This window comes from Panthera leo, chromosome B1 (assembly GCF_018350215.1).
Source record: "Panthera leo isolate Ple1 chromosome B1, P.leo_Ple1_pat1.1, whole genome shotgun sequence".
In the NCBI taxonomy this organism is placed as follows: Eukaryota; Metazoa; Chordata; class Mammalia; order Carnivora; family Felidae; genus Panthera; species Panthera leo.
In genome coordinates this window covers 42,542,076-42,568,167 of record NC_056682.1, presented here as the reverse complement: position 1 = coordinate 42,568,167, position 26,092 = coordinate 42,542,076, and the positions used below count along the sequence as shown (strand labels likewise).

At 37.5% G+C, this 26,092-nt stretch overlaps 1 protein-coding gene across 2 annotated transcripts in view; it reads left to right on the top strand.

Moving 5' to 3' along the window:
- IDO2 (indoleamine 2,3-dioxygenase 2) overlaps window positions 1-26,092 on the top strand; it is a 68,885-nt gene that overhangs the window by 6,876 nt on the left and 35,917 nt on the right. Inside the window, exons 2-3 of one of the 2 annotated variants that reach the window (XM_042934763.1) lie at window positions 21,496-21,591; window positions 25,502-25,621. In XM_042934763.1, coding sequence (XP_042790697.1) covers window positions 21,496-21,591; window positions 25,502-25,621 — 216 coding nt within the window. Of the gene's footprint in view, window positions 1-21,495; window positions 21,592-23,187; window positions 24,717-25,501; window positions 25,622-26,092 lie in introns of those variants that run through there. The other variant, XM_042934764.1, reaches the window with a different exon arrangement.

Sequence of the window (26,092 nt, the reverse complement as noted above, 5' to 3'; positions counted from 1 at the left end):
CTTATGCATCAGTACTCCTGTATCCCTTGGGTAAATTCCTAGCAGTGCTCCTTCTGGGTCATAGGGTAGATCTATTTTTAATTTTTTGAGGAAGCTCCACACTGTTTTCCAGAGCGGCTGCACCAGTTTGCATTCCCACCAACAGCGCAAGAGGGTTCCCGTTTCTCCACATCCTCTCCAGCATCTATAGTCTTCTGATTTGTTCATTTTGGCCACTCTGACTGGTGTGAGGTGTTATCTGAGTGTGGTTTTGATTTGTATTTCCCTGATGAGGAGCGACGTTGAGCATCTTTTCATGTGCCTGTTGGCCATCCGAATGTCCTCTTTGCAGAAGTGTCTATTCATGTTTTCTGCCCATTTCTTCACTGGGTTATTTGTTTTTTGGGTGTGGAGTTTGGTGAGCTCTTTATAGATTTTGGATACTAGCCCTTTGTCTGATATGTCATTTGCAAATATCTTTTCCCATTCCGTTGGTTGCCTTTTAGTTTTATTGATTGATTCCTTTGCTGTGCAGAAGCTTTTTATCTGCATGAGGTCCCAGTAGTTCATTTTTGCTTTTAACTCCCTTGCCTTTGGGGATGTGTCAAGTAAGAAATTGCTACAGCTAAGGTCAGAGAGGTCTTTTCCTGCTTTCTCCTCTAGGGTTTCGATGGTTTCCTGTCTCACATTCAGGTCCTTTACCCATTTTGAGTTTATTTTTGTGAATGGTGTGAGAAAGTGGTCTAGTTTCAATCTTCTGCATGTTGCTGTCCAGTTCTCCCAGCACCATTTGTTAAAGAGACTGTCTTTTTTCCATTGGATGTTCTTTCCTGCTTTGTCAAAGATGAGTTGGCCATACGTTTGTGGGTCTAGTTCTGGGGTTTCTATTCTATTCCATTGGTCTATCTGTCTGTTTTTGTGCCAATACCATGCTGTCTTGATGATTACAGCTTTGTAGTAGAGGCTAAAATCTGGGATTATGATGCCTCCTGCTTCGGTCTTCTTCTTCAAAATTACTTTGGCTATTCGGGGCCTTTTGTGGTTCCATATGAATTTTAGGATTGCTTGTTCTAGTTTTGAGAAGAATGCTGGTGCAATTTTGATTGGGATTGCATTGAATGTGTAGATAGCTTTGGGTAGTATTGACATTTTGACAATATTTATTCTTCCAATCCATGAGAATGGAATGTTTTTCCATTTCTTTATGTCTTATTCAATTTCCTTCATAAGCTTTCTATAGTTTTCAGCATACAGATCTTGTACATCTTTGGTTACATTTATCCCTAGGTATTTTATGCTTCTAGGTGCGATTGTGAATGGGATCAGTTTCTTTATTTGTTTTTCTGTTGCTTCATTATTAGTGTATAAGAATGCAACTGATTTGTGTACATTGATTTTGAATCCTGCGGCTTTGCTGAATTCATGTATCAGTTCTAACAGACTTTTGGTGGAGTCCATCTGATTTTCCATGTATAATATCATGTCATCTGCAAAAAGTGAAAGCTTAACTTCATCTTTACCAATTTTGATGCCTTTGATTTCCTTTTGTTGTCTGATTGCTGATGCTAGAACTTCCAACACTATGTTAAACAACAGCGGTGAGAGTGGACATCCCTGTCATGTTCCAGATCTCAGGTAAAAAGCTCTGTTTTTCCCATTGAGGATGATGATAGCTGTGGGCTTTTCATAAATGGCTCTTATGATGTTTAAGTATGTTCCTTCTATCCCGATTTTCTCGAGGGTTTTTATTAAGAAAGGATGCTGAATTTTGTCAAATGCTTTTTCTGCATAGATTGAAGGATCATATGGTTCTTATCTTTTCTTTTATTAATGTGATGTATCACGTTGATTGATTTGTGAATGTTGAACCAGCCCTGCATCCCAGGAATGAATCCCACTTGATCATGGTGAATAATTCTTTTTATATGCTGTTGAATTCGATTTGCTAGTGTCTTATTGAGAATTTTTGCATCCATATTCATCAGGGATATTGGCCTGTAGTTCTCTTTTTTTACTGAGTCTCTGTCTAGTTTAGGAATCAAAGTAATACTGGATTCATAGAATGAGTCTGGAAGTTTTCCTTCCCTTTCTATTTTTTGGAATAGCTTGAGAAGGATAGGTATTATCTCTGCTTTAAACGTCTAGTAGAACTCCCCTGGGAAGCCATCTGGTCCAGGACTCTTATTTGTTGGGAGATTTTTGATAACTGATTCAATTTCCTCACTGGTTATGGGTCTGTTCAAGCTTTCTATTTCCTCCTGATTGAGTTTTGGAAGTGTGTGGGTGTTCAGGAATTTGTCCATTTCTTCCAGGTTGTCCAGTTTGATGACATATAATTTTTCATAGTATTCCCTGATAATTGCTTGTATTTCTAAGGGATTGGTTGTAATAATTCCATTTTCATTCATGATTTTACCTATTTGGGTAATCTCCCTTTTCTTTTTGAGAAGCCTGGCTAGAGGTTTATCAATTTAGTTTATTTTTTCAAAACACCAACTCTTGGTTTCATTGATCTGCTCTACAGTTTTTTTTTTAGGTTCTATATTGTTTATTTCTGCTCTGATCTTTATTATTTCTCTTCTTCTGCTGGGTTTAGGCTGCCTTTGCTGTTCTGCTTCTATTTCCTTTAGGTGTGCTGTTAGATTTTGAATTTGGGATTTTTCTTGTTTCTTGAGATAGGCCTGGATTGCTATGTATTTTCCTCTCGGGACTGCCTTCGCTGCATCCCAAAGCATTTGGATTGTTGTATTTTCATTTCCGTTTGTTTCCATATATTTTTTAATTTCTTCTCTAATTGCCTGGTTGACCCATTCATTCTTTAGTAGAGTGTTCTTTAACCTCCATGCTTTTGGAGGTTTTCCAGACTTTTTCGTGTGGTTGATTTCAAGCTTCATAGCATTGTGGTTTGAAAGTATGCATGGTATGATTTCAATTCTTGTATACTTAGGAAGGGCTGTTTTGTGACCCAGTATGTGATCTATCTTGGAGAATGTTCCATGTGCACTCGAGAAGAAAGTATATTCTGTTGCTCTGGGATGCAGAGTTCTAAATATATCTGTCAAGTCCTTCTGATCCAATGTATCATTCAGGGCCCTTGTTTCTTTATTGACCGTGTGTCTAGATGATCTATCCATTGTTGTAAGTGGGGTGTTAAAGTCCCCTGCAATTATCACATTCTTATCAATAAGGTTGCTTATGTTTGTGAGGAAGTGTTTTATATATTTGGGGGTTCCTGTATTTGGCGCATAGACATTCATAATTGTTAGCTCTTCCTGATGGATAGACCCTGTAATTATTATATAATGCCCTTCTTCATCTCTTGTTACAGCCTTTAATTTAAAGTCTAGTTTGTCTGATATAAGTATGGCTACTCCAGCTTTCTTTTGACTTCCAGTAGCATGATAGATAGTTCTCCATCCCCTCACTTTCAATCTGAAGGTGTCCTCAGGTCTAAAATGAGTCTCTTGTAGACAGCAAATAGATGGGTCTTGTTTTTTTATCCATTCTGATACCCTATGTCTTTTGGTTGGTGCATTTAGTCCATTTACGTTTAGTGTTATTATAGAAAGATATGGGTTTACAGTCATTGTGATGTCTGTAGGTTTCATGTTTGTAGCGATGTCTCTGGTACTTTGTCTCACAGGATCCCCCTTAGGATCTCTTGTAGGGCTGGTTTAGTGGTGACGAATTCCTTCAGTTTTTGTTTGTTTGGGAAGACCTTTATCTCTCCTTCTATTCTAAATGACAGATTTGCTGGATAAAGGATTCTCGGCTGCATATTTTTTCTGTTTATCATGTTGAAGATTTCCTGCCATTCCTTTCTGGCCTGCTAAGTTTCAGTAGAGAGATCCGTCATGAGTCTTATCGGTCTCCCTTTATATGTTAGGGCACGTTTATCCCTAACTGCTTTCAGAATTTTCTCTTTATCCTTGTATTTTGCCAGTTTCACTCTGATATGTCGTGCAGAAGATCAATTCAAGTTACGTCTGAACGGAGTTCTCTGTGCCTCTTGGGTTTCAATGCCTTTTTCCTTCCCCAGATCAGGGAAGTTCTCAGTTATGAATTCTTCAAGTACACCTTCAGCACCTTTCCCTCTCTCTTCCTCATCTGGAATACCAATTATGTGTATATTATTTCTTTTTAGTGCATCACTTAATTCTCTAATTTTCCCCTCCATACTCCTGGATTTTTTTATCTCTCTTTTTCTCAGCTTCCTCTTTTTCCATAATTTTATCTTCTAGTTCCCCTATTCTCTCCTCTGCCTCTTCAATCCCAGCCGTGGTCATTTCCATTTTATTTTGCAGCTCATTTATAGCATTTTTTAACTCCTCCTGGCTGTTCCTTAGTCCCTTGATCTCTGTAGCAATAGATTCTCTGCTGTCCTCTATTCTGTTTTCAAGCCCAGTGATTAATTTTATGACTATTATTCTAAATTCACTTTCTGTTATATTTTTTAAATCCTTTTTGATCAGTTCGTTAGCTGTCGTTATTTCCTGGAGATTCTTTTGAGGGGAATTCTTCTGTTTTGTCATGTTGGATAGTCCCTGGAGTGGTGTGGAACTGCGGGGCACTTCCCCTGTGCAGTCTTGAATAACTTGAGTTGGTGGGCCAGGCCACAGTCAGACCTGATGTCTGCCTCAGCCCACCACTGGGGCCACCGTCAGACTGGTGTGTACCTTCTCTTCCCCTCTCCTAGGGGCGGGATTCACTGTGGGGTGGCGTGGCCTGTCTGGGCTACTTGCACACTGCCAGGCTTGTGGTGCTGGGGATCTGGTGTATTATCTGGGGTGGATAGGCAAGGTGCATGGGGGCAGGATGGGCAGGCTCAGCTTGCTTATCCTTTGGTGATCTGCTTTGGGAGGGGCCCTGCGTCACCGGGAGGGAGTCAGACTCGCCACTGCCAGAGGGATGGATCCGCAGAAGCACAGCGTTGGGTGTTTGTGCGGTGCAAGTAAGTTCTCTGACATAAACTGTTTCCCTTTGGGATTTTGGCTGGTGGATGGGCGAGGGAGATGGCACTGGTGAGCACCTTTGTTCCCTGCCAAGCTGTGCTGTCATCCGGGACTCAACAACTCTCTCTCCCGTTGTCCTCCAGCCTTCCCGCTCTCCGAGCAGAGCTGTTAACTTATAACTTCCCAGATGTTAAGTCCCGCTTGCTGTCCGAACACACTCCCTCCGACCCCTTCACTTTTGCAAGCCAGACTCGGAGGCTCTGCTTTGCCGTAGGGCTGCCCCTCTGCCCCGGCTCCCTCCTGCCAGTCTGTGTAGTGCGCACAGCCTCTCCGCCCTTCCTACCCTCTTCTGTGGGCCTCTTGTCTGTGCTTGGCTCCGGAGAATCTGTTCTGCTAGTCTTCTGGTGGTTTTCTGGGTTATTTAGGCAGGTGTAGATGGAATCTAAGTGATCAGCAGGACGTGGTGAGCCTAGCGTCCTATGCCGCCATCTTTTTCCTAGGTAGCCCAGAATTTCTAAATCATGGCCAATTTGAAATAGAATATTTAATCCCATTTCATACAATAATTATGCCAATATTTAGCAAACTATGTGTCTTAATTTGATTTTGAAACATGATTACCCTGAATATCTTCCAACTACTTTTACTAATATCTTATGGCTTTATTATTGATCAAATCTTTCAATTATATACTCAGGTTAATAAGTCCCATAAATTGACAATCCAATGTTTGATATTTTACTTTACATTTATTTTTACTGTTTATATATTATTAATCTTTAGGAATTGGGGAACTACTGAAGTATGGTGGTTTATCATTAGCCCAAATAAATGATTTTATGAAAAATATATTCTAAGTGTTGTTATTTTATTACTAAATTAATAGAAGCATATTAAATAAATATCAAAAATTTTAAAAATTAGTTATGCTTAATAATATAATTTTAATGGTTGCATCAGATTCCATTTGCATGATATAACACTGAAATTTAAACAACATTGGACATATTGGTCAATTTCAATTTCCTCTCACTATTAATAAAACTGATATGTAAAACTTTTGTGTCTATTCCACGCTTGATATTTTAATTCAAACCAAACCATTTGCCAAAAATTCACTATCTTGTTCCTGAAAATAACTTGTCAGCATTAGCTAAGTTAGAACCCTTTCTCATCATTCTTTCTAACCTCCAACCATTTGTGCTCTCTAGTGTCAAATTAATGACTCTCTGGATTTACTATTCTCTCATTTTTTTTTGCTAGTATTTTATTCCTTGTTTCAATTTAGTGAGTATTTTGTCACTACTTTTTACATTTAAGGGCACTTAGGTAGATGCTTAGAATACAATAGGAGACCAAAACAAAAGATTTAAGGACTCTAGATGACTAATTAGCTTAGTGCCAATTAAAAGCTATAGTCTGTATTATTTAGCTAGTGTTGATTATGGGAAATGAATATGCTCCCTTTCTAGGTGGAGAGAGGGGCCAGAGAAGGTAAACTGCTTTCTATGGTAGCTGCTATCCATAGCTACTCAGCTTTAGTCTCAAATCTATTTATCTGTCCTCAAGGTGGGGGGAAAAAGAAAGGAAAAGAAAAGAAAAGAAAATAGTTATTGTTAAGTACCATTTCCTTAGAAGACATTTTAGCCATCATTTACTTATACTTTGATTTATCTTCTAGCAGCTTATGAAAATATTCTCTCCAAACATCTTCTATATTATTTTTCTAGGTTTTCCTAATTCCATGCATAATAATTTTCTTTTATTTTATTAAAAAAAATTTTTAATGTTTATTTATTTTGAGAGAGAGACACAACGTGAGCAGGGGAGTGGAGGAGAGAGAGGGAGACACAGAATCTGAAGCAGGCTCCAGGCTCAGAGCCTTATGTGAGGCTTGAACTCACAAACGGTGAGATCATGACCTGAGCTGAAGTAGGATGCTTAACCGACTGAGATACTCAGGCGCCCCTTGCATAATAATTTTCTAATGTTAAAATATACTTACAGCAGTGCTCAAAATTGATTGGTCTTGTAACATACTATTGAATCAATTTGATAATATTTTTTTTAAGGATTATCCTTTTTGTATTCATAAATAACAGTAGTGTTATTCTTTCAAGGACTACTCCTGAGGTTATATTATCTTCATAAGAGGCACTACATGTGGGGCACCTGGGTGGCTCAGTCGGTTGAGCATCTGACTTCAGCTCAGGTCAGGATCTCATGGTCAGTGAGTTTGAGCCCCATGTCAGGCTCTGTGCTGACAGCTCAGAGCCTGGAGCCTGCTTCAGATTCTGTGTCTCCCTGTGTCTCTGTCCCTCCCCCACTCATGCTCTGTCTTTCTCGCAAAAATAAGTAAACATTTAAAAGATTAAGAAAAAAAAAGATGCATTTGATGCTGTCTCATTTAAAAAAAATTTTTTTAAATGTTTATTTATTTCTGAGACAGAGAGAGGCAGAGCATGAATGGGGGAGGGGCAGAGAGAGAGGGAGACACATAGAATCTGAAGCAGGCTCCAGGCTCTGAGCTGGCAGCACAGAGTCTGACACGGGGCTTGAACTCACAAACTGTGAGATCATGACCCCAACCAAAGTCAGTCGCTCTACAAACTGAACAACACAGGCACCTCAATGCTGTCTCATTTTTAATATGCTCTGGAACAGAAAATATATTACAATTCTCAAGACTGAAGAAATTTTAAGTAGTAAGTTTTTAATTACATTTTCCATTTTTTCTACACTTCTAGATTTAGAAAATTATCTTTTACAGTTTTCCAAATGGTGATTGAATTCAGATTTTCAAATGTGTTAACAAAATACATTTATACCATTCTCCTATATTCATTAAGAGTTGAGTTTTTCTTATTTCCTATTATAACCCCTTTATAATATATAATAATAATATAATAGTAGTAATTACTATTTAGTAAGTATTTGCTTGGTACTTGGCCTGTATTGATCTTAACTACATTTTTCTCACCTGAGCCTCACAATAATATTCACTATTCACAAATAATTCATTTGAGAATGAGTGGATTCAGCTTTATCTCTGAAACGTATCTCCTAGCTATCCACCCTACTATAATCCACCATTATTTCCCCCTGTTTCCCTCTGGGTTCTCCCTGCCTCCCACCCCCTCCCCCCCAACACCTTCTACCTTGTCTCATTTCCATTTTTGCCCAGCCATATAACACTCTGCACAGCAGTCAGAATGACTTTTTGAAACAAAAATCCAACCACATCATTCTTCTCTTTAAAACTCTCACTGCTCTTTAGAACAAAACCAAATATTTTAATGTAGCCTATGAGGCCACTCACACTGCCCACCTATCTCTTCAAAGCCATCTGGTCTTTCTTTCACCTCACTTCACTTTACTGAAGTGAGTTTACTCATGTGAGTTTCTTTCCATTGAAACTTAAATCTTTTATTTCACTTAAGACCATCTGCTTTAAATTCTAATCTGTCTGATAGTTTACATTCTAATTTTTACAATAATATTGTCACCTAACTTTGTTGATATTTTCCTGGTTTATTTCTACTCAGACTTTTATTTTTAAACTTTCTGTGTTATTTTCTTAACCAGAAATTTTAGTTAACCAAAGTGCTAGTCTAACAAAGATTTTATCATTTCTATAAAAGGGTTTATTTTAAAAGCCCATTCTATTTCACATTATAAATGTGTTAAGAAAAATTATCCATAATGAAGCAAAAGGATGGCTGTGTATTCATTTAATACCATCCTGGAGCTCTAACAGTCTCACCTAAGTATTATGTAATCATCCAAGGAATGTCCTTTTGTTTGATATGCTACATACTACTGATTATGGCCCAGTCTGTAAAGTTACATATCAATTTGAAAATGTTTGTACAAAAGAAGCTTCTATTGAATTCTGGTGAGTATAAGATATATCCTTAAAGTAATGATTGTACTGCCTTATAGGACATTAACTGGATTATGGTTATTATTAAACCATAGTGATTTGATTTCATGTCCTTTAAAAAAAAAAACTCTGTAAATACCTAGTTTAACAAGTGTTTTTGAAGCAACTTTACCATCTTGCTGATTTCTTTATTGATGAACCAAATATATTTTGGACATACATTCTATATTTATATGAGTAAATTTTTAACTTTTTGAAAATTATACTGTGACAGATGTGAAAGTCTAGCAAAAGAATAACATAAAATAGGAAATGGGGCTTCATAAAGGAAGGAAGGCCAAAGATTTAATTATTTTTGGCCTTCCCACTTCTGGATCATCTAATTATTGGGAAAAGGGGAAGAAACACAAGCAAAGTTTCTTTCAAATTTCTACCCAGTCGCACCCATCCCCCTGCCTGCTATTCTCTATGTGTTTACACTGAGGAGGTATTAAGTACACTGAACTCTGAATCAGAAGAGGTTTGACCCAGCCACTGACTGGATGTGTGACCTCAGGAAAGTAGAAATTCATCCAACATCTTTGGGCTCTATTTCGAGATGGAAATGAGATACTATGTTCTAACCCATAACACATAATACACAAATGTAGATAGAGTCAAGATGTAAGCATCAACGATAACTAGAAAGAGCCTAAAGGAAATATTGTTAGATGGGAAGAACTTTCTAAACATAATGTAAAACCCAATGACATAAATGAAAATATTGGTTCATTTGACTACTCTTTTGTGAATGGCTATTTCACATGCATGCCCAAAATGCAATGATCAAACATATGGAAAGATACTCAAACTTGTTAATAATCATGAAATTGTAAATGTATACAATATTATGATAGGATATACAATTTCTGGAAAACCACACAAGAAATTTGCAGGGTTTGTCATTACTAGATGGGAGGATGAGAATTAGGGTACTTTTACTTTCTATCTTATAAATTTTTCTTTTTTGGCTCTTTTGACATAAACATTGATTATATTATTTTTAATCATCATTTCTAAAAGAGGTATATTTCCTGGGAAGTTATTTTAATAAGTTCATTAAATATTAAAACAATTATAGAATTTTAATGCAGTAATATAATACATTTCTTATGTTAAAAGCATAACAAAACAAAAAAAAAGTTTGGTAATGCTCAGTGTTCCTAGAATCATAAATAAGCTGGCACTCCCATTATATATCACATACTATAATTGCAATTATGAATTCATGTTATTTTTCTGTGAGAAAATCAAAAAGTAGTTTTCAACTTTTCCACATGCAGAATCTTTAATCAAGCCAATCCACTTTTATAAATTTGTCCTAATAAGAAGAAAACATCCAAAAATACATGTATATGGGTGACTGTTTCAGACTTGTTAATACTGAAAAATTAAAAACAATTAGTAATATCTATTAATAGAATACTGGAATACCATACAAGATAGATTTATTTATTTATTTATTTATTTATTTATTTATTTATTTAATTTTATTTATTCCAGTTTGAAACCATAGTTTATTTTTAATGTAGCTCAAAATCTAATAACTGTATATTTTAAAACAGAAAAAAACCTCCTTTAGTTGTCCTTCTTATAGCATTGTTAGCACAAGAAAAAATAAAACACTTCTGGTTTACAAATGATACTGAGTCTTTATGAAAATGAAGGTACTTTATATTTATGGAACTTAAAAGCACAGGACATATTTTTAGAAGACCAAATTTACTTTGACCCATTTATAGTAATATTTGCAGTGTTAGAATGTACTTAAGTAATATATAATTAGGTCAATAAAATAAGGAATCCAAAAGAAACTGGTCTTCTTGAATTATTCACAGCACACATTAGAAACCTTGAGAGAGAACACACAACAACGAGAAAACACCAGCAAGCTCAAACGCAAGTTTGTATGCTGAGTATTTGTAAAAGGTTTAATAAGTATACATCTTTTCTTGCTTATATAACAGAGGCATTTCTATCTGCTTGTGTACAGCGAAGGATGAGAACCTGAATCAACTTACTTATAATTTCAGAAATGTGCTACTTCAGAAATGTATTCCATGAAATTTTCTTCACTGCTCCTACCACTGATTCTTCAAAAAATCAAAGTACATAAGTTCTCATCCTTTGAAACTGTTTTTAAAAACCAGTGCTTTAAATTGAAAGATAGGTAGAAACCTAGCATTCCTGGTACAGCACCTAGACTTAATCTTAATTAAAGTAAGAGTTAAATGTACAACAGAAAATCTATCATTTCTTTATCCTTGGAGGAGAGGGATGGAGAAAAAGGAGGGGGGGCAGAGTAGGAGTAACAATAACTCATGATACCATCAACTCCATGATGAAGAACGATGGATCTCATCAATTTTATAATTCATGTTGGATCAAGAACTTTAGTTAACCTCTATGTATATTAATGAATTCAAACCTCATGCTCTCCAAAATATGAAGATGAATACTGTAAGATAAACTCGAACTGCAACAGGTATTTCCTAAGTAGAGGACCAAACACCAAAGGGAATCCCTCCTTCCAACATTTTTTGATATGGTAAGATTTCACTGAAGTGGAAATGCTAACACTTAAATGTGAAATCTCTTGGCCAAGTAAGAAATTACAGCTCTTGTGGGTATTACCTTATGTAATCACTATGTGTGTTACATATTAAATTAAACCCAGAATTATATGCTTACACAGTTATGCTGGAAATGATAATAATAGATGGTACCAGTAAAAAAAAGGACTATCTTCAACCCCAAAAGAGTAAGGGGGTGAGGAAGTTAAAACAAGTAGAAAGCCCACAGAGAGATGGACATTTTCTGACCAGAAAAGGTCATTCTAAACACAGAAATATAAAAAGAAAAGTATTTCCTTATTTCCCCAGAGTGGAAATAATGTGAAACATTTATTTTATGTATCAGACAAGAACACAGCTTACAGTTCTATACCTCTCCAAACTTACAGTTTCCAAACTGGGCTGGGTCTTATAAATTATTTTAATATAGGGTAATATACATAAAATAATACATAGTAACATGTTGTATCGTTTGTGTTTGTATTTTTATGTTTAATTTCCTGTTCCTTCTCCCCCCCCATAATTAATTTAACACCAACCCCTTTTTTCAAGTCATAGAACCTGATTTTTCACTACCATTTGGTGAGAAATTAAATTCATAAAAAGCAAATTCCCTCAAATTCCAGAGTTTCTCCTTCTATCACTCCAAAACCAGATGCTCCATTTGGGCTCCTACTCCCCTTCTCCCTTTCCTTTGTGACAGTTTGCCTGCAATTACTCCTGTCTGTCATTTATCTTCAATCTCTTTCTTTTGCAATATGAGACTAAAGTGCTCAACATTCTCATTTGAAAATTGAGATAGCTGTCAGACCCAAAATGCCTGCGTGCTAATGCCCTTGACTCTCCTAACAACAGTAATTTACACTTTTGGTCTCTATGTTCTCATTTCCTCAACGCACTAAAATATGAACCCTGCTTCCATGACCCTGACCTAATTCTCTATGCCATATATATAGGAGACTGATATACATGAGTGACTTCTTAATTTTTTTCAATGGGGACAATATTCCTTTAACTTTCTTATTTATGTATTTGTTTATTAATCTACCTATGTACTGTATCTATCTATCTATCTATTTAAATCTAAGTTAGTTAGCATATAGTAAAATAATGATTTCAGAAGTAGATTCCAGTGATTTATCCCCTATGTGTAACACCCAATGCTCATCTCAACAAGTGTCTCTTGATGCTCCTTCCATTTATCCCATCTGTCCACCCACAACCCCTCCAGCAACCCTCAATTTGTTCCCTGTATTTAAGAGTGTCTTATGTTTTGTCCCCTTCCTTGTTTTTATATTATTTTTGCTTCCCTTCCCTTATGTTCATCTGTTTTGTGTCTTAAATTCCTCATATGACTGAAGTCATATAATATTTGTCTTTCTCTGACTAATTTGGCTTAGCATAATACCCTCTAGTTCCATCCACGTAGTTGCAAATGGCAAGATTTCATTCTTTTTGATTGCCTAGTCAATCCATTATATATATATAATGGATATATATATATATATATATATATATATATATATATATATATACACACACACACATTATATATACCAATATATATACCATTTTACCGTATATACCATGGTATATACGGTATAATGGTATATATATATATATATATATATATATATATATATATATATATACACACACACACCAATTCTTCTTTATCTGTTTATCCATTGATTGACATTTGGGCTCTTTCCATACTTTGGCTATTGTTGATAATGCTTCTACAAACATCAGGGTGCATGTGCCCCTTTGAAACAGCGCACTTCTATACTTTGGATAAAAAATACCTGGTAGTACAATTTCTGGGTCATAGGGTAGTTCTATTTTTAATTTTTTGAGGAACCTCTGTACTGTTTTCCAGAGTAACTGCACCAGTTTGCATTCCTACCAACAGTGCAGAAGAGTTCCTCCTTCTCCACATCTTGCCAACACCTGTTGTTGCCTGAGTTGTTAATTTTAGCCAGTCTGACTGGTATGAGGTGGTATCTCATTGGGGCTTTAATTTTGTATTTCCCTGATGATGAGTGATGTTGAGCACTTTTTCATGCGTCGGTTTGCCATCTAGATGTCTTCTTTGGAGAAGTGTCTTTTCATGTCTTTTGCCCATTTCTTCACAGGTTTGTTTGTTTGTTTTGGACCTGGACTCTTGTTTTTTGGGAGCTTTTTTATTATTAAAGTTTTTATTTTGCTTTTGTTTCCTTTGCTTCCAGTGACGTGATGAGTAAGAAGTTTCTGTGGCCAAGGTGAAAGAGGTTTTTGCCTGCTTTCTCCTAGAGGATTTTGATGGCTTCCTGTCTTACATTTAGGTCTTCCATCCATTTTGAACTTATTTTTGTGTATGGTGTAAGAAAGTGGTCCAGGTTCATTTTTCTGCATGTCACAGTGCAGTTTTCCCAGCACCATTTTCTAAAGAGACTGTCTTTATTCCATTGGATATTCTTTCGTGCTTTGTTAAAGATTCATTGGTCATACATTTGTGGGTCCATTTCTGGGTTCTCTATTCTGTTCCAAGGACCTGAATGTCTGTTTTTGTGCCAGTACCATACTGTCTTGATGATTACAGCTTTATAATACATCTTGAAGTCCAGGATTGTGATGCCTCCAGCTTTGGTTTTCTTTGTCAGGATTGTTTTGGCTATTTGGGGTCTTTTGTGGTTCCATACAAATTTTAAGATTGTTTATTCTAACTCTGTGAAGAATGCTGGGGTTATTTTGATAAGGATTGCACTGAATATGTAGATTGCTTTGAGTAGTATTGACATTTGAACAATATTTGTTCTTCCAATCCAGGAGCATGGAATATTTTTCCATTTTTTTGTCTTTTTCAATTTCTTTCATAAGCTTTCTATAGTTTTCAGTGTATAGATTTTTCACCTCTTTGGTTAGATTTATTCCTAGGTATTGTATGGTTTTTGGTGCAATTGTAAATGGGATCGATTCCTTGATTTCTCTTTCTGTTGCTTCATTATTGATGTATAGGAATGCAACTGATTTCTGTGCATTGATCTTATATCCTGCGACTTTGCTGAATTTATAAATCACTTCTAGCAGTTTTTTGGTGGAATCTTTTGAGTTTTCCATATAAAGTATCGTGTCATCTGCAAAGAGTGAAAGTTTGACCTCCTCCTGGCTGATTTGGATGCCTTTTATTCCTTTTGTTGTCTGATTGCTGAGGCTAAGATTTCCAATACTATATTGAATAACAGTGGCAAGAGTGGACATCCCTGTCTTGTTCCTGACCTTAGGGGAAAAGCTGTCAGTTTTTCCCCATTGAGGATGATATTATTGTTGGGTCTTTTGTATATGGCTTTTATGATCTTGAAGTATGATCCTTCTATTCCAACTTTCTTGAGGATTTTTATCAAGAAAGGATGCTGTATTATGTCAAATGCTTTCTGTGCATCTATTGAGAGGATCAAGTGGTTCTCATCCTTTCTTTTATTGATGTGATGTATCACACTGATTGTTTTGCGGATATTAAACCAGCCCTGCATGCCAGGTATAAATCCCACTTGTGCTGAACAATTCTTTTAATGTATTGTTGGATCCAGTTGGCTAATATCTTGTTGAGGTTTTTTGCATCCATGTTCATCAGGGAAATTGATATGTAGTTCTCTTTTTTTTTTTTTAATTTTTTTTTTCAACGTTTTTTATTTATTTTTGGGACAGAGAGAGACAGAGCATGAATGGGGGAGGGGCAGAGAGAGAGGGAGACACACAGAATTGGAAACAGGCTCCAGGCTCCGAGCCATCAGCCCAGAGCCTGACGCAGGGCTCGAGCTCACAGACCGCGAGATTGTGACCTGGCTGAAGTCGGACGCTTAACCGACTGCGCCACCCAGGCGCCCCTGTAGTTCTCTTTTTTTAATGGGGTCTTTGTCTAATTTTGGAATCCAGGTAATGCTGGCTTCATAGAATGAGTTTGGAAATTTTCCTTCCATTTCTATTTTTTGGAAAAGCTTCAAAAGAATGGATGTTAACTCTTCTTTAAATGTTTGGTAGAATTCCCCTGGGAAGCCCTCGACCCTGGACTCATGTTTTTTGGGAAGTTTTTTATTGTTAATTAGATTTTTTACTGGTTATGGGTCTATTCAAATTTTCTATTTCTTCTTGTTTCAGTTTTGGTAGTTTACATGTTTCTAGGTATTTGTCCATTTCTTCCAGATTGCCCAATTTATTGGCATATAATTGCTCATAATATTTTCTTATTATTGTTCGTATTTCTGCTGTGTTGGTTGTGATCTCTCCTCTTTCATTCTTGATTTTATTTATTTGGGTCCTTTCCTTTTTTTCTTTTTGATCAAACTGGCTAGGGGTTTATCAATTTTGTTAATTCTTTCAAAGAACCAGCTACTGGTTTTTTTTGTGTTTTTTGTGTTTTTTTGTTTTTTTTGTTTGTTTGTTTTGGTTTCAATAGCATTGATTTTTTGCTCTAATCTTCATTATTTCCCGTCTTCTGCTGGTTTAGGGTTTTATTTGCTGTTCTTTTTCCAGATCTTTAAGTGTAAGGTTAGTTGTGTATTTGAGACCTTTCTTTTTTCTGTAGGAAGGCCTGGATTGCTATATACTTCCCTCTTATGACTGTCTTGGCTGCATCCCAGAGATTTTGGGCTGTGGTGTTATCATTTTCATTGGCTTCCATGCACTTTTTAATTTCCTCTTTAACGTTTTGGTTAGCCCATTCATTCTTCAGTAAGATGTTCTTTAGTTTCCAAGTACTTGTTATCTTTCCAAATTTTTTCTTGTGGTTGATTTCAAGTTTCATAGCATTGTGGTCTGAAAATATGCATGGTATTATCTCTATCTTTTTGTACTTGTTGAGGAACGATTTGTGTCCGTGTGTGTGATCTATTCTGGAGAATGTTCCATGTGCACTCAAGAAGAATGTGTATTCTGCTGCTTTAGGATGAAATATTATGAATATATCCATTAAGTCCATCTGGTCCAGGGTGTCATTAAAAGGAATTGTTTCCTTGTTGATTTTCTGTTTAGATGGCCTGTCCATTGCTGTAAGTGGGGTGTTGAAGTCTCCTACTATTAAGGTATTATTATCAATGAGTTTCTGTGTTCATGATTAATTGATTTATTTATTTGGGTACCTCCACGTTTGGAGCATAAGTGGAGCATAAGCATAAGATTTACAATTGTTAAATCTTGGTGGATAGACACATTATGATATAATGCCCTTCTTCATCTTGTTACAGTCTTTATTTTAAAGTCTAGATTGTTTTGGGGTGCCTGGGTGGCTCAGTTGGTGAGGCATCCGACTTTGGCTCAGGTCATGATCTCGTGATTTGTGAGTTTGAACCCTGCCTTGGCCTCTGTGTTGACAGCTCAGAGCCTGGAACCTGCTTCTGATTCTGTGTCTCCCTCTCTTGCTCTGCCCCTCCCCTGTTCATGCGCTCTCTCTCTCTCTCTCAAGAATAAATAAAACATTAAAAAAAAAAAAAGTAAAGCCTAGATTGTCTGATATAAGTATGACTGCTTTGGCTTCCTTTTAGTGACTATTAGCGTGGTAGATGGTTCTCCATCCCCTTTCTTTCAATCTGAAGGTGTTTTAAGGTGTAAAATGGGTCTCTTGTAAACAGCATATAAATGGATCCTCTTTTCTTATCCATTCTGTTACTCTATGTCTTTTGATTAGAATGTTTAGTCCATTGATATTTGGAGTGAGTACTGAAAGATATGAATTTGTTGCCATCATTTTGTCTGTAGAGTTGGAGTTTCTGGTGGTATTCTCTGGTCCTTTCTAGTCTTCGTTGTTTTTGGTCTTTTTTGATTTTTTTTTTCATCTTTTTTTTTCCCTTAGAGAGTGCCCCTTAAAATTTCTAGCAGGGTGGGTTTAGTGATCATGAACTCCTTTAATTTTTGTTTGCCTGGAAATCCTTTTATCTCTTCTTATATTTTGAATGACAGCCTTGCTGGATAAAGAATTCTTGGATGCATATTTTTCTGATTCAGCACATTGAAATATCCTGCCACTCCTTTCTGGCCTGCCAAGTTTCTGTGGACAGGTCTGATGCAAACCTGATCTGTCTTCCTTTGTAGGTTAAGGACTTTTTTCCCTTGCTGCTTTCATGATTCTTTCTTTGCCTGAGTATTTTGTGAATTTAACCATGATATGCCTTGTCGATGGTCGGTCTTGTTGAATTTAATGGGAGTTATCTGTGCTTCCTGGATTTTGATGTCTGTGTCTTTCCCCAGGTTAGGAAAGTTTTCTGCTAGGATTTGCTCACATAAACCTTCTACCCCCTTTTCTCTCTCTTCATCTTCTGGGACCCCTATGATTCTCATGTTATTCCTTTTTAATGAGTCACTGAGTTCTCTAATTCTTATATAGTTCTCTTTTGCCTTAGTCTCCCTCCTTTTTTCTGCTTCATTATTCTACATAAGTTTGTCCTCTATATCACTGGTTCACTGCTCTGCTTCATCCATCCTTGCCACCGTGGCATCCATTCAAGATTACACCTCAGTTATAACATTTTTAATTTCATCCTTACTAGATTTTATGTTTATTATCTCCACAGAAAGGGATTCTATGCATTTTTCAGCCCCAGCTAGTATTATTATTATCATGATCCTAAATTCTGGTTCAGACATCTTGCTTGTATCTGTGTTGATTAAGTCCCTGGCTGCCATTTCTTCCTGTTCTTTCTTTTGGGGTGAATTCCTTCGTTTCATCATTTTGAAGGAAGAAAAGGAATTAATAAAATAAAAAAAAAATTAAAATTAAAAAATGAAAACAACACAAAAAATCAAATAAAGGATGCTATATCCTGTGTTTTGATCTGGTTGTCGAAAGAAACTTCGTACAATAGAGAAAAAAAGGGAAAATAGAGAAAAGAAAAAAAGAAAACATATGAAAATTAAAAAAATGAACACAATAAAATAGAATAAAATGAAATGATGAAAGTAAAATAGAATTTAAAAAATTTACAAAAAATATAGTAGAAAAAAATTAAAGAAAATCTTTTTTATAAAACTGGAAAATAAAAATTTTTTTTCTCTTTCTGTATTCATGAATAAAAGAAAAAGAAAAAAAAATTAAATAAATGGGTCAGTGAACAGAATGAAATACGATGGAAATTACCTCTAGTTTCCCCTGGAAGTCAAACTATGAAGCACTTTACAGTCTGCAAGCTAAGCTGGCAGAGAGACCTGTGGTGTTCCTCAAGAGTGTGGTTGGCCCAATTGGGCAGGTTCTGCTGTAACAGCTCCATTCTCCACTAGATAGTGCTGCTTAGTTTACTGGGGTTGATGGTTGTGGTGTGTGTAGGCATGTAAGAGTGTGTGCAGCAGGGGAGAAAATGGTGTCACCCAGCTACCCAGTCCCTAGTTTCAGACTCTGTCCTCTCCCCATAGGACAATCAAACACCCCTACTTTTCTCTGTCTTCAGTCCACTCCTTGCTTCTACACTGTCCACAACCAAACCATCAGCCTTCCAGGCAGCACCTCCTTCCCAAATTTTATCTCAGATGGGGCTGTGTTTCCAAATCCCTCACTTCTGAAGGCCCTGTAGCTTGGACCCTCTCAGACCCTCTGGGGGAGGGTCTTGCAGAGCAATGGAACATTCATGTGACCATGATGCTGTATATGCCCAGAGACTGCGGCTGGGTGCCAGCCTGCCCCACAAAATGTTGGCACACTTGTGTAGCAGTAGCATTTCAGGGATTATGGTAAATCACAACACACATCTGGCATCAGGCTTCACCCTTAACATCCTTATTCCAACACCAGTGAATGTGGTTGTTCTCTGGGTCCACTAGGACCTTTGCCTGTGGTGAAGCTGTACAGTCTCTACCAAATATCCTCCCAAAATGAGAACCATCTCTTCCCATGTGACCCGAGGACCCCTCAGACCTCACTTTCTGCTCCTGGGGATTAGTCCTCCCCAGCAGAGCTCCTCCAGGTATTGAGCTGCAGAGTTTCAGACTCTGTTCTCTCCCTGTTTATAGAGTCTTAATGGAATTTAAACCCTCTCATTTCTCCTTTCTCCCTTTTCTGTTCAGTCCTTTGTGGCTATTTCCTCTTTCTCTCCAGTTGCTTTGGGGAAGGGTGCTTTTACTGTACTCTCCCCCCATGTCCATCCTCTCTCTGCAAGCAAAAACAGCTCCCTACCATGTGAGACTTGTCTCTCCCCAAGTTCATCTCTCCATGCTGCGTACCTGTCAGGGTCTTTGGTTTAAGTTGTGCAGATTGTTGTGTTAATCCTCAAATCAAGTTTTCTAGGTGTGTAAGATGTTTTGGTGTTAATCTAGCTGCATTTCAGGGACTAGAGAGGCAAAATAAACTTTCATGCTGCTCCGCCATCTTGGCCCCTCTCAGAAAGTGTCTTTCTTTTACTTTCTAATGATACATTTGACCTTCTGATGATTCCTTTTTTATCTGAAATCTGACGTCTTGAATCCTGTAGGGTGATTCCCTTCTGACTCATTGAACTTCTCGTTGATCTGTATTACTGGATTCAGTTCCTCTGCCTGCCTTGTCAAAATTCGCGTGTGCTAATCTCAGTCTTTTCATTTCACTTTGCAACTTCTCTCAAATAACTTTACACACTTTTGTGGTTTGAAGTAATGTGAAGTTTTTACTGCAATTATGCTTCCCAACTATGTATTTCTAATAATTTTTTCCTGAACTTCAAGCTGTAAATGCGCCTGCCCATATGTGGCCATATCTTGACATTCCACAAACATTTTAGGCTGTATATATCAAAAAATAAATTCACTATTTTTGGGCCCTCTCCTTGACATTCCCTTGCATTTTTGTTTCAGTTTGTGTTCCCTTCAATTCATTCAGTACCTATTTCATAAACATGTCAATCATCCTTATGACCTCTTCCTTCTTAACCCAGAAACACAACATTCAGTTGTACAGTTTATACACTGAAAATGTAGGCCCAGACCTGACCATAGGGATGGATTCAGGAGTTGGCAAATATTTTTCTGTAAAAAATATTCAGGAGTTGGCCAAATAGTAAATACTTTGAGTTTTGCATAGCATATGGTTTTTCTGTTGCAACTACCCGATTCTGCTGCTGTAATGTGAAAGCGCCATAGACAACATGTAAACACATGAATGTGGCTGTATTCCAATGAAAATTTACTTACAGTAACAGGTACAGTGTGCCATTTCCTGGGATGGAACTAGGATTGCTGAAATTCAGCCTATGTTCTACTTGGCTAAACCATGGATCCAACACAGGCAATGTTATTGAACTAGAAGTCATCATACCTTTAGCCTCTATCTCTAAATTTGATCATCTCATCATTTTAATTTTACTTTCCAAATATTTCTTGAATACATGCCTTTTCTTTTCTAAATCCGTTGCCATTAACTAAATTTAGTCCTCAAGTAGTATTTCAAAGCCTTCCTAGTCTGACTTTCAAATCTTATAAACAAATCTTATAAACAAAATTCAAATCAAACCATGCCACCCACAACATGAAAAGAAAGTTCTTATGTACTTTATTGAAAGCACATTTGATATGATTTTCTAGTCTCATCTGCTATCACCTTTTCTGTTGAGCTTTATATTCCAGTAACACTGAATCATCTGTAGTCCCAAGAAGGAGTTATCTCTATTTATCCACTATCTCTTCTTGTTTACTGCCTTCCCATTTTCAAATTGTCACATATCAAAGTCACTTTCAGACTCTAATACTGGCCCCAATTCTCATATTTCTACAAATACTTCCCTTTAGTATCCCACAACCACTGACAGAATTAACAACTCCCTCTTCTTTGCAATTTATTAAGCTTATACACATATCAGTAACCGAACATATTACACTGCATATACAAAGATATATCTGACTACACTTTTTTTCTGCCTTAGTAGACCATATGCTCCTTAAGCCCAAGGATTGTATTTCAGTCATCTGTGAGTGTACAGTGCTTAGCATAAGTCTCAGCATGGTGTGAATTCTCAATATTTGTTCAGCTGAACTGACCTGAATTCTACTTTAAGACTGAAATTTGAAAGAAGCTACTGCCCTGATGCTGCTTCCCAAAGAGGTCAGAAATACTGAGACGTTTATATTTTGAATGCAGAAAGAACTTCCAGATCATTATAGACCTTGGATGGAAATTGCTAACAAACTCCCTCACTTGATTGAGAGTCACCAGCTTCAAGCTCAAGTGGACAAGGTATATCTTTTTTTCATTATTCTCCTTAAGTTCTTCTAACCTTCCTATTTTCATCCCCGTACCACTTTTTTTCCTTAGCACTGTGAAAGTGGGTCAAGGACCCAGGGACACCAAATGTTGCCACTGAGATTACCAAAAAGGGTATCTCACATTTCCTAAAGAGTGGAATGACTACTTCTTCCTATGACACATGTATTTCTGTAAAATTTCCAGAGTCTGCACAAAACAATTTCTGGAACATATTAAGCCCTCAACAAATATTTGCCTAAAAAAGGAAGGCAGTCTGGTTGGGAATTGTAGGCAAGTTGATGGATAAGGTCTACCTTGAGAAGGATGAGCATAGAAATTCTCATTTAAAGAATGAGAATTCTTAAATTCTCATTTAAGAAACATTGACAAATAATGAAATTAATGAAATGTATGGTCAACTTTTGTTTTGTATGGTTAATCTTAATAAGCACTGCTATGTGGCTGTGAAATAAGAAGGAATTTCTAAAATAATGTGTGCCTGCATGTGTGTGTATGAATGTAGTCTTGTGGCCAAAGTGCATTAACATGATGATGGAGCTAAAATTCCATATTTATTTTTAACAAGAAGTTTAAAACATTTGGAAGTTGTAAATATAAAATAATGTTTAGTTTGTTATGCCATGTTAGAAAGTAAATGAATAAATATATGTATATTTAACAGCAAGGTGAGAAAATTTGCCTTGTCAGTCATCATGACATATTATAAAACTACAAAATTTGAGACCAGATGATATAGGGCAGCAGTAACAACGAGGACTCAAAACTTTAATACAGAACTTACATACAGACCCACACATATGTGAAATGTTAATATATCACAGAGGAAATGATAGATTAGAAGGGAACATAATGGTGCTAGAATGACCGATTATCCATACATATGGCAGCACAGAGCAAAAGAATACATTGATTGGATTGGCTCCTTGTGTCATAAACAAAAATATATTCATTCCAGATGGATTAAGAATTTAAATGTAAAAGACAAAAATTAAATGTTTTAGAAGAGAATTTAAGAGAATATGTACTTGGACTAAGGAAGATTTCCTAATGACTAAGATTGGGATGTTTTTATGATAGACTTCATTTCACTAAAATAGAGCCTCTTTTCCTCAAAATAGACTATAAATGAATGAAAAGCCAAGCCACAAACTGAAAAATGCTATCATGTATATAACTGAGAAAAAGATTTGTATCCTGTATATATAAAGTCCTGGAAATCAAACAGAAAGAGAAACAATCACATTTAAAAAGAAAAAAATGTGGTATAAACAGGAACAGACATTTTACAAACTAGCAAACATACATGACCAAGTGACATTGGAAGATGGTAACCTGTATTAATAACCAGGAAAAGAAAATTAAAAGTGTAATGGGATTGGATTTTACAACTTTCGTATTTACTTTCCATCTCACAATAAAACACAAATATGAAATGAAGTTGATTTCTTTAAACTGAAGAAAACATTAAGTTTATGACTCACTCTCTCCCTAACTATTTTATCCGGGTTTTTTTTTTTTTTTTTTTTTTTTTTTTGTAGAAAAAAATTTCCATTACAAAGGGTATTTGTTGTTGCTGTTTATTTTTTCCAAATCATTTTGATGTTTAAAAAAATGTGTGGGTTTGCTTGGAAAGAGGAACCCAGGGACTCTGGGATGTGCAGGAAATTTCCAAAAAAAACCCTCTAACCAAAAGCCACATTCTCAACTTGGACCCTGTTCCTTTACCTTGGCTGCACTCTAGGTAACCAATAGGGGCTTATGGCTATAGAGCATTTGAAATGTGGTTAAGACAAATTGCGATGTAAGCTACTCACTGGATTCTGAAGACTTACCCTAAAAAAGAGACTGCAAATCATCTCAATATTTTTATACTGATGATGTGTTAATAATATTATGCATATATTGACCTAGAAAAAAATATGTTACTAAAACAAATTTCATGTTTCTTTTACTAATTTTTTTAAATGTCTCTTGTTAGGGTGGCTGGTGGCACCAGCGACCAAGAATTGCACAAAGAGTAGAACAACTAGCAGGACAGAGTTTATTCATTCTCCAAGAGAGGAGAGGGGCCAGATATCAAGAGAAACAGTGGCCCGAGTTTGTATTAGGCTGGGCCTCTTAAAGGATTTTAAGGTTGTGAGAGGTTTGCAGCCACACCCATGGTGGGGCGGGACTGGGAGGTGACAAGTTTCTCAGGATGCTCTGTCCCAGGCTCTGCTGGGATGTGGGTTATGGTCCCAGGCTAGAGAAGGTTAAGTTTTATAGTTGTGGTCTATTTTCTGAGAATGAAGGGCACCACGACCTGAAAGAGAAAGAGGCTCAAACACGGACATCTGCGGGGTTTCTCGATAAGCCTGCCTAGGAAGGGCCCTTTAAGTAGAAACTTTTTTGCCCTTCTTGCTGGAAATTTTTTAATTACATGTGTGGTTTCCATGTTTCTAGCAGGCAGTGCTGACTTGGGAGAACAGGGCAATTGTCGGCAGAACTGAAGTAGCATCCGGGCTCAGTCCCTGCCGGCTCTGTGACCCTGACCCTACCCTCTTTGACTTAGTTGTGTCCTGTGGATTTGGGGGCAAGACAGAGCATCCGGCATGGGAAGTTTTTAGCATCGTGCCTTGGAAACGCTTTCCTAAGCACCTTACAACAAGTGCTTAATAACTATGGTCATAATTCTCAAGCCGGTTCCTGTTGAAATGCAACATCTCAGCAGTCACTCCCCCACCTCATACACGCACACGCAAACGCACGCGAGCCTAGAGCACATTGCATTTGCGATTCAGAGCCAACTTTTAGGAGGAAGGAACACGCAGCTGCGCGGGGCGAACAGACACGGGAAGGCTGCCCCTTGGTGGAGAGCGGAGGAAGGATTCCGTCGTCGCCGCCGAGGCTCTAGAGCAAGCTGCGGAGAGCCTGGGCGGGAGGGGCAGCGGGTCTGAGGCCGCAGAGGCGGTGCCTGGCGCTTAAAGGGATACCCAAGAGGTCCACCGCCGCCTCTTGGGGCACTTAAAGACCCAGAGAAGGACCCCTGGGAAAATCTGGATCAGGCTGTGTCTACAGCTGGGGAAGAGATAGGGGGACCAAGGAAAAAGGCCGAGGTGAGGAGGGGGTGTGCCAGGAAGGTGGAACTCACTGTTTCAGTCAACCAAGACAGGCAAGGGTGTTCCAGACAAAAGTGACAAAATGTTTTGTTGGGGCAGCGCTGTCAACAATTGACTTCTGTACGGGTGTGGTTTTCATGAAGACAACATCTGTAAATCCCCTGGTGATACTGGTGATACGTATCAGAGAAAAAGGGCATGGAGAGGTGAAAACACCCAGCCAGGGTCACTGGAAGGTTTCAAACAGGACTGAACAAACTCTTTGGCCCAGCTCAGCTAACACCCCCTAGGGATTTGGTCAAACTCCTAATTGCACTGTTTCTCCTTTTACTTCGGAATTAAACAGAGAAAGTAACACTCACAGTGCAGGCTTGTTACCAGGGTTAAATGATACCAAGGAAGCAGAGGTGCCTTGGTACGTAGGACTGTAAAAGTTGCCACGATAGACTCCATGAAATAAGTGATCTCAGTCTTGTAAATTAATTATTCTAGAACACTACACACTCTGTCAGTTCAGTGAAGGTGACTAGCGTCTGACACAACCATGGGTGCAATTTAGGAGTTTGGATGGAGTGGTTAGGTAGTTCCTGAGCAAGGTCCCCTGAAATGCCTCAGATACTGCAGTGTCCTAAGATTGGGAGAAATGGGGTGTGCATGGTGGCTCTTAGTTCCTTCACTAAAATATAACCTGCTCCTTATACACATAGAACCCTTCACGTCAAAGAACCCCTGTGCTCATCCTCACCGTGCAACTGATAATCTCTGGATATTCTCTTGGACAGATGCCCCTCCTGACCTGCCAGTTCCTCCAGAATTACCGGGAACAGCGCCTGGCCCACTTGGTTCTGAGCTTTATTACCATGGGCTATGTCTGGCAGAAAGGAGAGACGCAGCCCAAAGAGGTAAGGGGACAAAACACATGCCTGTCTTGTCACCTGGCAAGCCTGCTGCTCCTGAAGTACACTCACTGCTTGGCCCCACACTGTTTTCCTGGAAAATAGGTCCTTTCTTGTTCTTTTCTTTGGCTGTCAGTTGAAGGAAGGACAAATGGCCCACTTACATGAGAGAAATTTTTTCCCTAAGAAGCTAATTTTCTTTAGAAGTTGTAGCCATTCATTTGCTTTCACATCTTTTTTTTTTTTTTCTGTCAAGAATGTTTAACAAGTTGTATATGAAGGCAAGAACTGAGATCTCATTAAAAAAAGAAAATAATAGCTTACACTTGCAGCATTCTGTATTCCTATGCACATATATTATCTCCTGATTTTCTCAATCCCATAAAGTAAACAGAACTCCACTGTGCCCATTTTACAGACAGCTGGGGACTACAGAAGACAAAAATCCTTCTCCAGAGTCAGATAGCAAGTTAGTGT